Source organism: Pelophylax lessonae, assembly GCF_965119305.1.
Source record: "Pelophylax lessonae genome assembly, chromosome: 7".
Lineage (NCBI taxonomy): Eukaryota > Metazoa > Chordata > Amphibia > Anura > Ranidae > Pelophylax > Pelophylax lessonae.
Window position 1 is genome coordinate 189662685 of NC_138774.1, and position 14147 is coordinate 189676831.

Genomic DNA, 14147 nt, shown 5'->3' on the forward strand with positions numbered 1-14147 from the left:
GAGCTTGTCTAATATATAATTGTTCTAATTAAACACACTGTTCTTTTTTCCAATTAGAACTGTTTTCTCTGTAACTTGATTACAAAGGCCTACTTTACATCTATGCAAGCAGTCAGTGCTACTGGGGAGCAGGGCGGGTGCAAGGATCCCTGTGGACACAGGCGAAGGTGCACCCCGCCGCCCCCTGCCCACAATGCAACCCCCTACCTCCATATGGCACACAAGCCATCTGGGTGGTGTTATACCACCCACTACTACCCCATGTAGCAACAGCGGTAGTGACTACTGGTGTACATATGCAACACCTGCAATTCTATGCTTCACAACCATGGCAGAAATTATACACCTGTTGAATAAGACCCATTCAAGTTAACAGCACTGGTATGCTAGTGCCCCACAACCGCATACAGTGCACAATGTTGCGGTGCGCTAGTGCAGGGTCAAACCAGGTGATGAGGAGGCGATATGCCTCCTCACTGCCTGCCAAAAGCCGTCTAAAGAGCCATCCAAATGCTGACTACTCCACAAAGAGAGCAAAGCACATGTGAACGAGCCTTATTGTTTTTGTTGATTTTTTTTTTTTCATTTTAACTACCCTGTTGGGGGTCTTTGGTGAAATATCGGGGTTCTAAACAGACTTTCTTTGCAGCCTCAGCTGCACTGGACAGTGAATGAATGAGAAGTGAATGACAATGAGATGAATGAGTGATATGCTTCAGTGATAAATGGACACAGGAGTGATAGATACCGATCGCTCACCCTGTTCATTAAGGGAATCAAGGGATTGGTAAATATGGCATATTTACCGGTCCCCTTTCCGCTTTCCAGCTGGAAACCCATCCCCCTGTGTGTCTGCAGCAGCTGCTGGGGAGAGAGGGGAGAAGGGAAGCCAACAGTGCTGCGGGTTAAGGGAGGGCATACAGGGGGGCCAGACTGTAGGTGGAGTGGGGTGGGGGTGATCAGAGCTGTGGAGGCGCAAGCCCTACCCCTGCAGCACAGCCAGAGGGAGCAAGAGAAGCTGGCGACACTGCAGGGAGAGCCACAAAAATATCAGTGTCAGTAATATGGCAGTACAGCTGGCCCTCCTGCTCCGCAGGTGCCCAGGCCTCCCTTTTGAAGTGATGGAACCCAGGACAGGAGGGCTGGCTGTATTGCTTAATCAGGGGCCCTGCGTTCCCTAAGGAGGCCGCTGCCTAAGCAGCCTTAGGCTTGTCCAGCCCTGCTAGGGAGCAGATCTCTGTGTATGAACATGTTTTTATTTGAACAGAGCTCTGTGAACATTGACAGGAAAGTGATAGACAAGTGATTGACAGGAAGCGTAGTATGTTGGTTTTTGAATATTTATATGATACAGAAAGTTTTCAGTTTCTGGCTGGTCCTCAAGAATCATTGTACTTGTTAATGTTAACTAACACTGGTGTCCGAGACACTGTCTCCTCAGAAGTAGGACAAGTTGTATCTGCTGTGGGCAGGGTTTGCGTAATCTTCGGCAATGACTGCCTCTCCCATTCGCCCTGTAGAAGATAAAGAATATAAAGCTGAAGGTTTTTAAGATATACTACAGTCGGAATTGAAAACAAAACCTTGAATTTTAAATTCTGGACAGAGTAGGAAAAGGTTAGAACGCCTGTGAGTTTTTATACCTCTGTGTTTCTACTGGGGAGAATCACACTCTCTATTTGTCCTGGTGACCATGTCAACGGGACATAAAGCAAATGGAAATTCAAAATTTTACAGTTGTGTGAGGGGAAACTTTCCGATTGGGACTGTTTGCTGGTGACAACTGTCTTAGAAGATATTTCCCTTCCCTTTAGAGGGATTTTTTTTACTTGTTTTCTCAGCGCAAAACAATGGGAAATTATGTAACAATATTTCAAAAAAGAAAGTTATTGTCAATTGTATTGACAACTTGCCAAAACATTTTCTGTATACATTTTTGTAAACCTTAAAGAAATCTTTAAAAAAGAAAGTTTACTAAAAAGGAAATAAGCGGAACATTAAAAAGAAGTGACAAGATTTTAACTAGGGATCGACCGATTATCGGCAAAGCCGATATATCGAGGGCCCATATGCACTTTCCCCGATATATCGGAATCACCAAGGTGGCCGATATTACCGATATTTTGGAAAGTGCTTGTACCGGAGTGATGCCTGCAGCTAGAGGCATCACCCCGGTACCAGCGTTCAAAGCGGACGGTCGGCTGTCTTGTAAAGTCAACCGACGCGGCTGAGAAGCCGCTCGGCTGTCATTACAAAAAGCGGGAGGGGACATCCCCCCCCTCCCGCCACCTTCCGAGGCTCGCCTGGGTCTCCCGTCCCACTGGGAGACCCGGGGCAACCAGCCTGCACGGCCGTCGAAGACCCAATCAAAGCCGCATTCAACTCTGATCGGGTCTCCATGCAAAAACCCGGAAGTCATGTCATGACATCACTTTTGGGTACTGGCACAAGATTAAAAAAAAATGACAGCATTCAAAACAGCCAAACTTGGCGTTTTGAATGCTTTTAAGTTAAGTGCACATGAGGGGTTTGGGGTCTTTTAGACCCCCAGATCCCTCCACAAGAGTACCTGTCAAGTAGAAAAAAAAACAGATTTTTAAATGTACGAAAATATCGGCCCATATCGGTCGATACCCATACGCGATGACCAAAATATCGGTATCGGCAATGAAAAAACGATATCAGTCGATCCCTAGTTTTAACCCTTCTCTATTCTATCCGAAACTAAAAGGGAGAATACAAAGTTTTAACAGCTGAAATGCTGGATTGGCCAAAAATTTCTGTTTGATATCTCAAATGCTGGAAGACTTTGAAAGTATGGGTTTCCAGAGAAATTGTTTATCTTTGTTGTACTACTTACCGTCTGCTTTCTGGATTACTAGTGATGCCCACACAGAACTTTCTACCTCCTGAAAGCCTGCTTAAAGTGGTTGTAAATTCACTACTGAGAAATCCTGTAATCCCCACTCTTACAGGAAGATATAATGTGCAGTCTCTGTAATTTCTATAAATTATTCCGCAAAATACCTTATTTTTACAGTTCCTCTGGGCACTCACATGACCTGCTGGCGCTCTCATTCCCCGATCTGAGCATTACAGCGGAAGGGACTGAGATTCGCTGCTGACGTCAGCCAGAAGGATAGGAGGAAAGCAGTGAGAGGTCACGTTAGCGCTCAGCAGCGCTGTGAATAGGGTATTTTGTGGAATAATTTCTAAAAACACAGATACTGTACATTATATCTTCTGTAAGAGGGGGGATTACAGGATTTCTCAGTAGCAATTTTACAGCTATAGTGGCGGGGGGGGGGGGGGGGAGGGGGGAATGGATAACACACAGTAGACTCCCGAGCTGACAAGGGGAGGGGGGGAAAGACATTGAGATGACGGAGGCACGTAACCTTATCATGGTAATCCAGGATCAGCAGCCGTGTTTACTGTGGTCAACACACTAAGGGGGACATGGAACAGGCAGGATCAACCAGGTTTTTTAGAACATAGAGAGGGACAAATGACACAGCACAAGCACTATGCTGTGTGTATCCTGCTATAAATAAGCAGGATCATTTTTTTTTCTTTTAGGGCTACAACCACTTTGAGTAACTCCATCTCCTACATATCAACTTGTGGAGCAGCCTTTACCAATGCAAGCCTGATTTCCCCCAACTATGTATAAAGAGAGATTTTAGGTAGTTACACTGTCATGACTTCATGACCTTCAGAGAAATGCAAGTTAACAAAAAGAAAACCTTATACATTGGCCTGGAGTTTTCTTTTAAATGTTATTAGCAGTCCTGTCATGCAGTGAGCACTCTGCTCCGCAGAGACAGAATCAACAATGCAGCCAGCTGCACCTTACAGCCATGCGGCAAAGTCACTAGGACAGTTTGACTTTAATGTTCTAGGAAGGTTGTCACTGCCATTTTGCAGCACTATTTATAGAAGTGAACACATAGGCCTGTGGAGGAGAAGGTTGATCAATTGTAACAAAATGATGATCCAGGAAAGAGGTGATGTGAGTGGGAAATATTCTGCATTCCTTTGCTCATGTGTTTGTGCTTCATCTGACACTGCCATTGGAGTAGTAGTAAATACATTGCAATGATCCCAGCTGAGGTGGCAAGACTCAATTAAAGGAGCAGCAAACTTAAAGTGGTACTAAAGTAAAAACGTTTTTTTACCTTAATGCATTTACTGCATATGGTTGAAAAATGCCCCACTACCCGTTCTACCTAACCCCTATCCCTAAACACTATTCTGCCTCCTATCACTGATTCAAAACTGTCTTAGCTGCAGCTCTGCTCTCCTCACTTGCTGGTTTCACAGGAGACATTAAAAGCAGCAGGAGCCATGGGCTTCTGCTTCTGTCAGTCAAGCTCCTGTGAGGAGGGAGCAGGTTTACAGCTTACTGGTGCTGTAAGTGTCTATGGATGCACACAGCCTGGCTCAGGAGAGCAAGTACACGGGTGTCTCCATAGCACATGGCATACTAAGGAGGGCACCCAGAGGAAGGAGGAGAGAACAGCACCAGCGGAGGACTGTCAGAGGTAGTAAGGAACCAATATTATTGCACAGAGAACATCAATATAACCTCTTTTTATTTTTTTTATTTTAACCACAAAAAATGCATCCTTTAGTATCGCTTTAAAGTATTTTTTCTTGTTTCAGACAACAATTGGTGAGTAATGAAAGGCTTCCTGTGGCTCCACTGGGCGGAATTACCTTTTGTATTTGTTCTGATAACCATTATTAGAGGGATGCCAAGATTTTAGGGTTTTGACTGGACCAGGATATGAGGATTAATTTTCCAAAAGTGACATGTCTTCTGGTAGTGTGCTGGATAGAAATATAGGAGCAACCATTGGTGTCTTTTTTTTTAATGGGCCAGGGTTGTCCTCCTGGTCCTGCCTTCACTGCATGTAGGGGATGGGGGGTCTAGACTTTTTAGACCTCACCAAGTGCATATTTTTCTCATGAGAAGAAAAAGCCATGCCTAACACTTCTGTGATTCTAAACGCCAGCTCACAGGTGCTCACTGCTTCGGGGTCCATTCCTCCCACACACTGTTCAGCAAGTTTTGTAACTGCGCACCACTTCAAAACATAAAACCAACTTTATTGTTCAGCACAAGCATTTATTAAATAAAACAAACTTGATTATTTTCAAGGTCTTACCTTGCCTTCCTGTCTACAGCCATCTTTGACATATGCTGACTGCTGTCTTTTATAGACTCTGATTGCTTCATTACTTCCTGCTGCTTCCTGGGCGTCACTTAGTGATGAGGTTGCACACAGGATGTATATATTACCTGTTGGCTTGCAGTCCTTTGCTCGTGTGTTTGTGCTTCAAGGTGCATCTCTGCTTGCTATCTTCTGTTTTCCATGTTCCTCCGTGCATGACCTGGCTTTGGCTGACGACCTTCCTGGCTCTCGATTTCCCTTCTGGCTGATGACCTTCCTGGCTCTTGATTCCTATTGGCTGATGACATTCTTGTGACTATGCTTCTGTCTTATCCCTATCGGTTCCTGGTTCTTGCGACCTGGTGCCAAGAAGCAGCGAAGTCCATCTCCACCAGCAGGAGCTCTGGTGAACACCGATTGGCGCTTAGACTCAGCACCTCAGGTTATCCTGCGTCTTCCACCAGGTTGACCCCTTAACACGTTGGCTCAGCTACAGAAGGCGTGACAATTTTACTCTACGAATAATTCCCAGCATGCGGCAAAATGTGTCAGTGGGAGAAACCTGGGTGATTGTCAGTTCTTAGTCTGAACAATGAAGTTGCTTTTATGCTTGGAAGTGTAATTGACTCACTAGGTAGTGAAGCCAGGTTGACTGTAACAGAATATTCAACTGTCCAGCAGGCAGGGTATTAAAACTTCACTCTTTTTCAAGGGTTCAGTGCACCACTGCTGCCTGACCCTTCCAGGTGTCCCTTGCTGGCTGACATAGGGGTTGGTAGGTGCAACCACAGCAACCAGCAAGCTTACTGACACGGCCAGAAATATGGAATAGGAAAGGCTCATGGGGCTTCTCAAGGGAGTCAAGTTTAGACGCGCCACCCAGTAGCAAGTTATTCCTCTTCTTATTTTGCAGGGTACTTTCAAATTTGTTTCAGTAAGAGACCAACAGGGGTCCCCTTAAAGAACAAGTCAGAAATTGTAGATTACAAAACGTTATCCTCATAAGTTAAAGCACTGGGAAGCACCAAAGCTACTCTTTCTATAAATATTTTTTTCTTTTTAAACTTTTGACTTGATACAGCGTGAAATCTCTCATTCAATTCCCTTTAAACACACCTCCCCGCAGAGCTGAGTGAAAGAGCTGAGAGAATAAGCTGTTTCTATTCTAAACGGAGGAAAAAAGGCAAAGCCTTAGAAATTCCACCCCCTCACCAGAAAGAAAGAGCGAAAGAACGTGTGTTTATTCCCTCTCACTTGCTGCGTGGGTGAGGAGCGTATTAGCGGTGTTTATCCCAAAAAGATTACTTGTTCCTTCCCCCTGGGGAAACATTTCACCCAAAGCGGAGTGAAAACAAAACCAGAATTGCTAGCGAACGCAGGAAAATGCAGTATAGAATTGCGGCATTTACAGATTAGGGAATTATAGGTTTATGTGTCTCATGGGCTATACTGGATGGGGCTCAGTGAAGCTGATCCTTATTTATATAATTTGTATACTTCAGAGCTCTTTAAAACAGCGTAAGCCACAGCTGCTGAATAATGACTCGAGCCTTAATATAATAGCTGAAAAAACAGAGACAGAACAAGAAAGTAGGAAAGAACTGCAAAGTTCATGAATTTAAATGAAAAAAAAAAAAAAAAAGGTTGCAGCGCTAAACAATAATATGAAAAGTGTCTGAAAAAAGTGTCAGAAAAATCAAGTCCATCAATGGAACAGAAGTCCAAACAACTCATAAATCCAACTGGAAGACGATATTCTGTGTCAATGTAAATTCAATACCGACATCAGCTAGTGTTTCTCCACCAAAGTAAAAAGTGAACACTCACCAGACCCATATGCTGTCTTGTCAGGACAGCTGAAAGCGTGTGAGATGAAGCCAGAGGAATCAAGCGGGGAATGATCTTCTTATCTCTTCACCGGACATGCTTTCCTCAGATGTTAAATCCAGAGTGGCAAATTAACAGGCAGGAGAGAAAAGAGATCTCCTCATGGTGTAGTATTTATTCAAACTTCCACAATGTTTAAAAACAATGTACAAAACACAAATGGAGATCCATACAGTGCAACAACATATATGGCACTTACATAAAAAAGCCACCAGACTAAACCGACTGGTGGCTTATGGACCTCTGGCATATAACCCTGCTCTACGACCGTTTCGCGCCACACGCTTCTTCAGGAGCATCAGCCGTAGAGCAGGGTTATATGCCAGAGGTCCATAAGCCACCAGTCGGTTTAGTCTGGTGGCTTTATATGCAAGTGCCATATATGTTGTTGCACTGTATGGATCTCCATTTGTGTTTTGTACATTGTTTTTAATCATTGTGGAAGTTTTAATAAATACTACACCATGATGAGATCTCTTTTCTCTCCTGCCCGTTAATTTGCCACTCTGGATTTAACATCTGAGGAAAGCATGTCCGGTGAAGAGATAAGAAGGTCTGGTGAGTGTTCACTTTTTACTTTGGTGGAGAAACACTAGCTGATGTCGGTATTGAATTTACATTGACACAGAATATCGTCTTCCACTTGGATTTATGAGTTGTTTAGACTTATGTTCTATTGATGGACTTGATTTTTCAGACACTTTTTTCAGACACTTTTCATATTATTGTTTAGCATAGAACCTTTATTTATTTTTGTGGATTAGGCACTGACATTTTTCTTTTTATTTCATGAATTTAAATAGCAAGATATGAGATGGTGGTGCAAACCAAGAATGGGTTGCTGGGCATAACCCCAGGCATTATAAATTCTACTCTGTCCACTACCCACCAGCTCTAAAGGGCTGCAAGCATTGCTATGGAGGAGCAAATACATGCTCCACCTTTGTGTTTTGTCTGCATGAAGATATTGTTCATAATTTGAACCCTAGAATTACATGAAAGGATTGGCAACCACTTTGCCATTGTAATGCCCAGTACATGATATCAGACCATACAAACTGTTAGCTTTTTTGTTTTCCATAAAAGTGTTGGGTTTGAAGCCCAGTCATTATGTGTATTTTGCAGTTGTGCCTTTTTATGTATGTTGTTTTCTCTCTTGCTGATATCTTTGGCCACTCACCGGAAAGCGGATAGCGGAGGATCTGTTGCAATGCATCGAGATGGGGGAGTAAGCATAAAGGGAGTTAAGGACATCGCTGGTAAAGGAATTCCAGGGCACTTCGTTGAACTGCTTAGTGACAGCCTCCTGTGGACAGGTGCAGACTTCATCCCCGCTGAACCTGCAATGACAATAGTTCCAGTAAGAATGTGAGGATGACACAGTGTCTAGAGACACTTGATACAATTTTTCTGTTACAACAATAACGCAGCATTCTATTGGACATGATGACCAGACACATGTCTCGATCACTACAGACCTGGTCCAGCTATCCCTTTCAAAGTTAACCATACACATTATTTTGGCCACTGCCAAAACAAAATTAAAGATTCAAAAATAAGTTCAAGCAGGCTCATTATTAATCAGATCAGCACAGGTCAGCAGAACCAAATGACATTATTTTATAATTAAAATCTTATCATTTTTGCCTTGAACTAAGGATGGTGATGAGCAATCACACTCTCTCTGATCTTTCTGCAGCGGTGAGGTAGATGGTGCAGCTATATATCCATAAAACAAAAACAAAAAATAATGGACTTTACTGGCAATAAAAGGGGACTCAACAATAATTTAAAAAAATATAAAAATGTTAATTTACAACCATGTTAAAACAGATTGTGTCACAAGCTAAGGTTCCAATTAAAATCAATATACACATGATTCTGAAGTGAATACAACTGCTGGCTCACTATCCACACTATGTCGATGTAAATACATTTAAATCGTTCCTCCAGTATGTAATTGTATGGTTGAGTTGTGAGTCCTCATGAATCAATGCTTTTCTCTGTTAATAGCTTTATCAAAACGCATGAGAATACAGCAGAAATCACCAAAAAAAAAAAGCAAAAAATCACACAATAATAGGAAAAAATAATAACCATTAATGTGTATCCCAATAGAAGTAGAGCACCTTGTTATGCGTGTCTAGGTGGCACAAAGGCTCCCTTGTGACAGGCACCCGAGCAAAAGAGAAGGCCAGATGGGTAGCAGATGGTAAGAGCACCTTGTCCAGGGAGCTGTAGTCTTCTTTCTGCATCATACAGTACAGCTGCTCTTCCTCAGGGACTACACGTCTCAGAATGCCATTCGTGCTTGTGTCTTTCCTATAGCCACCCTTGGGTTTAACAGCAGCTTAGTAAAGGAGAAAGAAAAGGGGGAGTGGGAGAGGAGGAGCAGAGAAAGCGAGCAAGCATAACTGAGACCTGCAGCTCTCTGTTGTTGTGCTGCTCCAAATGCTGAGTAGGAACAAAGCTGCCAGCACCTGGTTACACACGCCACCCCCACTAATACTCTTTGGTCCCCAAAAGAAGAAATAAAGTCTTTACAGCACATAGCGCCACAAACAATCAGCATACTGGTTCAACAACCAAAAATAATAATAAAGTGATTGTAAAGGTTTAATTTTTTTAAAAATAACAAACATGTCATACATACCTGCTCTGTGCAATGGTTTTGCACAGAGCAACCCCAATCCTCACATTCTCGGTTCCCCCTTGCCATCACTCCTGGCTTCTCCCCCCTATCGAGTGCCCCAAAGCAAGCTGCTTGCTATGGGGACACTCGTGCATGCTCTCTACCGAGCCGCCACTGTGTCTATATTGCTGGATCGAGATCATGCTCAGGTAAGTATAAGGGGGGCTGCATGCAGAAAGTTTTTTTTTACCTTAATGCAGAGAGTCGGCAATGGATGCAGGATAAATAGGTGCAGCAGGCAGTGGCAGAATCCAAGGTAAAGCCAGGGGTCAGAACAAGTAACAGACAGAATGGTTGGAAGCAAGCCGGGTCAAGATCAGAGGTCAAATGCAGGAATCAGGAATGCAGGAACAACACAGAATGCTGTAGACCAAACAGCAAACAGCAATTAGCCAGTGCTGAAGTTCTGTTTAAATAGGCTGTTTGGCGCCAGATGTGCGTCCGCGAGTGCGTGTTCACGCATGTGCATACGTGTGCGTCTGGAAACATCATTAGTGCTATGGTGAAGCCTTTCCTGACATTGCCCCCTCCTTATGGGCAGCCTCCAGAAGCCAATCGGGCTCTTCTTCTGTGGGTGATTGCAGAAAAATGTATGAACCAGGTCCATGGCATGTACATTACGCTCATGAGTTTTCCTCCGGTTCATAACCCTTCCGATTGATCAGGTACTGCACTTGACCTCTTCTGTCAACAATTGCTTCAACCCCTGGAAATGACAGTTCATAGGAAACATTGTTAATTTTCCTTCTCACTGGGAATGGACCTTTGAATTTAGGTGGTAGCTTCTTTGAAGGACATGTCAGTTTCAGGTTTTTCGTGGCTGGTCCCCAGGTTGCAGGGTCAGCTCCCCCCTCCTCCTCTTATCAAACGTGCTCTTGTTATCCTCTTGAGCTTTGGTCACAGCCTCCTGTAGCAGCTTGTTGTTGCGACTGAAGACGTCCACGGTGCTTTGGACAGCTGGATCTGAAGACTCAGGAACAAGATCAGGCAGGAAGGTGGGATGGAAGCCATAATTTGCAAAAAGTGGAGACTGCTTGGTGGCTGCATGAAAAAAGTTGTTGTAAGGGAAATCGGCTAGCCGCAGGAGAGACACCCAGTCATCCTGGACAAAAGATGTGAAACACTGGATGTATTGCTCCAAGATTTGATTGGTTCGTTCAGTTTGCCCGTTAGACTGCGGATGGTATGCAGAGGACAGGGTAAGTTTGATCTTTAGGGTTTCACATAGTGCTCTCCAGAATCTTGACGTGAATTGAACCCCTCAGTCTGAGACAATGTCTATGGGCACCCCATGGAGCCTTACAATCTCCTTTACAAATACTCAGGCAGTCTCTACAGCAGATGGTGTACCCCTCAGGGGTAGGAAATTGGCCATCTTAGACAGCCGATCAACAATGACAAAGATGGCTATACAGCCCTCAGAGGTTGGCAGCTCCACAATAAAGTCCATGGAGATAATTTTCCATGGCCTGTTGGGCATAGGCCATGGTCTGAGCAAACCCCAGGCTTTGTTCTGAGTGCTTTTGCTTCGGGTACAGGTAATGCATGCATTTACATAGCCCTTGCAATCTTTCTCCAGATCAGGCCACCAGAATGTGCGCTGCACTAATTCCACTGTCTTGCAGATTCCGAAGTATCCTGCTAAGGGATGATCATGACAGAACCGTTAATTGAACATTTTCTGGGACAAAGATTCGATACTCATTTAAAAAGAAGTCCCTCTTTTTCTTGTAAGGCGTCCCTGATAGGACTGGGGGTAACTGCAGATGCTTGTTTCAGCTGTGATAAAAGATCAGTCTGTAACAACAGGACGTTCCCTGCTGGCAGGATGGTATCTGGTGCTGGCAAGTCCTTAGGGTCTTCAAACATGCGTGACAAAGCATCAAGCTTGACATTCTTTGACCCGGGCCTGTAGGTAATGTGTAACGAGAACCTTGAAAAGAAGAGTGCCCATCGGACCTGGCAGGGTTAAGATGTTTAGCAGTCCTGAGATACTTAAGGTTCTTGTGATCTGTATAGATCAGTATTGGGTGAGCTGCCCCTTTTAACAGATATCTCCATTCCTCAAGGGCAGCTTTAATTGCAAGGAGCTCCTGATCTCCCACATCATAGTTCATCTCTGCAGAGGCAAGTTTTCATGAGCAAAAGGCCACCGGATGAATCAAATTTCTGAGGCCTTGACGCTGGGACAGAACAGCCCCGACTGTGCTCTCTGAAGCATCTACTTCCAGGATGTAAGGCAGTGCAGGATCTGGATGGCTTAGTACAGTAGCAGATGTAAACAGTCCTTTGAGCGTTTAGCAACTTGAGCTTCAGGAGACCAGTGGAAACGGATTCCGTGTTTGGTGAGCTTCGTAATGGGCATGATAATAGCTGAAAAGTTCTTAATAAATCTGCAATAAAAATTAGCGAACCCCACAAACCGCTGAACCCCCTTCTTATCTGTGGGTGCTGGCCAATTCAGAATTGCAGAGACCTTTTGCAGATCTATTTAGATCCCTCCAGTAGAAATGATCAAGCCCAGAAATGGAATATTTTGCTGCTCATACTCACACTTTTGAGGCTTGGCATAGAGTCCATGTTGGCGGAGTCCGCAGAGGACACTCTTGACATGTCCCCATTGGATTTCAAGAGAAGCTGAAAATATGAGGATGTCGTCTAAGTAAACAATGACAAAGATATCAGGAAAGTCATGACTAGCGTAGAACAGATGTCACTATAAACCTGGCTGAACGGCCAACCCACCACCCACTTGCACCCTTTCACCTTTACCTTATCCCGTGCTCGTATGGAGCAGAGTGTCGGTATTAGTGCAGCTCAGCCTTCTGGTGATCTGGCGAACACCAGCGGCCTAGTACACCCTGGACCTAGAACAACCAGCACTGAAGTATCACTTGGTGACATGGCGAGTCCCATAAGTGCAGTTGCAGCTGGTGCGGTGGCAAGCACATGTAGTGGCCCGCAGTCACCGCGTATTCGAAAACAGGCCCGTAGAGCCCATAGTGCCCTCCCTGATGCGCTGGCATATCCTGATTGGCAGCCCACTGATACTACAGCGCCCGTACTTCCCCCATTTACTGCCCAATCTGGAATCCACGTGGAAACAGCCAATTTTACTCCCCTGAATTTCCCTCAACATGGGCATAACCAAAAAGAGTGAATTGCAGTTATATTGGTCCACTAGCCCAATTCACCATATGCGCGTGTACTCTGCTTCCATGTCCAGGGCGAGATATGAGAAAATTCTGCGGTTTAATCCATTTCAACGACAATGAAATCTGTCGTCCTCGGGGAGACCCTGAATATGACCAGCTCCACAAAATTCGGCCCCTCGTAAACCATTTCAATCAGCGGTTTGCAGCCTTGTTTACCCCCCAACAAGTTGTCTGCGTTGATGAGTCCCTGATTAAGTTTACTGGCCGCCTTGCTATGAAACAGTATCTCCCCAGCAAGTGTGCCAGATACGGGGTCAAGCTGTATAAGCTCTGTGACAGGGCCACAGACTATACAGTTAGTTTCTGGGTTTACGAAGGAAAAGATAGCACTGTGGAGCCCCCCAACTGCCCAGACTACATAGGGAGCAGCGGCAAGATAGTTTGGGACTTGGTGTCACCCTTTTTCAGAAATGGGTACCATTTGTACGTGGACAATTTTTATTCAAGCGTGCCACTTTTTAGTCACCTGATGGAATTTGAAATTGGCGCATGTGGCACTGTGCGCCCTAATCGCCGGGGCTTCCCCCAACGGCTTGTAAGTTCCCAACTTAGTCGGGGGGAGAGAGCCTGCTTGAAAACGGACAAATTGCTTGCAGTGAAGTGGAGGGATACACGGAATGTTTTTGTTCTGTCCTCCCTTCACGCATACATGACAGTCAAAATTACTACGGCAACTGGTGTTATGGAGAAACCCCTCTGTGTCCACGACTATAACCTTAATATGGGAGGGGTGGACCTTAACAACCAGCTTTTGGCGCCGTACTTAGTTGCCCGTAAAGCCAGACGCTGGTTCAAAAAAAGTGTCTGTTTATATATTCCAATTGGCTATGCTGAACGCCTTTGTGCTATACAAAGCGTCAGGACGAACTGGATCCTTCCGAGAATTCCAGGAAGAGATCATCGAAGCCTACCTGTATCCAGGAGGTGCTCCTGCCCAACTTCCCCTTCCAGATGCAGTGAGCCGGCTGCATGAGAGGCATTTTTCACATGTCCTACCGAGTACCCCTACCCAATGATACCCCCAAAGAAGATGCAGTGTCTGTAGCAGGCGTGGATTTAGGCGTGACACCCGCTATTATTGTCCCACCTGTCCTGACCAACCTGGTCTCTGCATCAGGGACTGTTTCTGTCGCTACCACACACTAGTGGAGTATTAGCGTAGGGCACACTAACACA

General features: G+C 44.7%; 1 protein-coding gene across 1 annotated transcript in view; it reads right to left on the reverse strand.

Moving 5' to 3' along the window:
* Window positions 1–1331: 1331 nt before the first annotated feature.
* DBH (dopamine beta-hydroxylase) overlaps window positions 1332–14147 on the reverse strand; it is a gene marked incomplete at its 5' end in the record, with an annotated part of 140893 nt that continues 128077 nt past the window's right edge. The window contains 2 exons of the mRNA XM_082263605.1: window positions 1332–1514; window positions 8245–8404. Coding sequence (XP_082119731.1) covers window positions 1380–1514; window positions 8245–8404 — 295 coding nt within the window. The 3' untranslated portion in view covers window positions 1332–1379. The remainder of the gene's footprint in view (window positions 1515–8244; window positions 8405–14147) is intronic.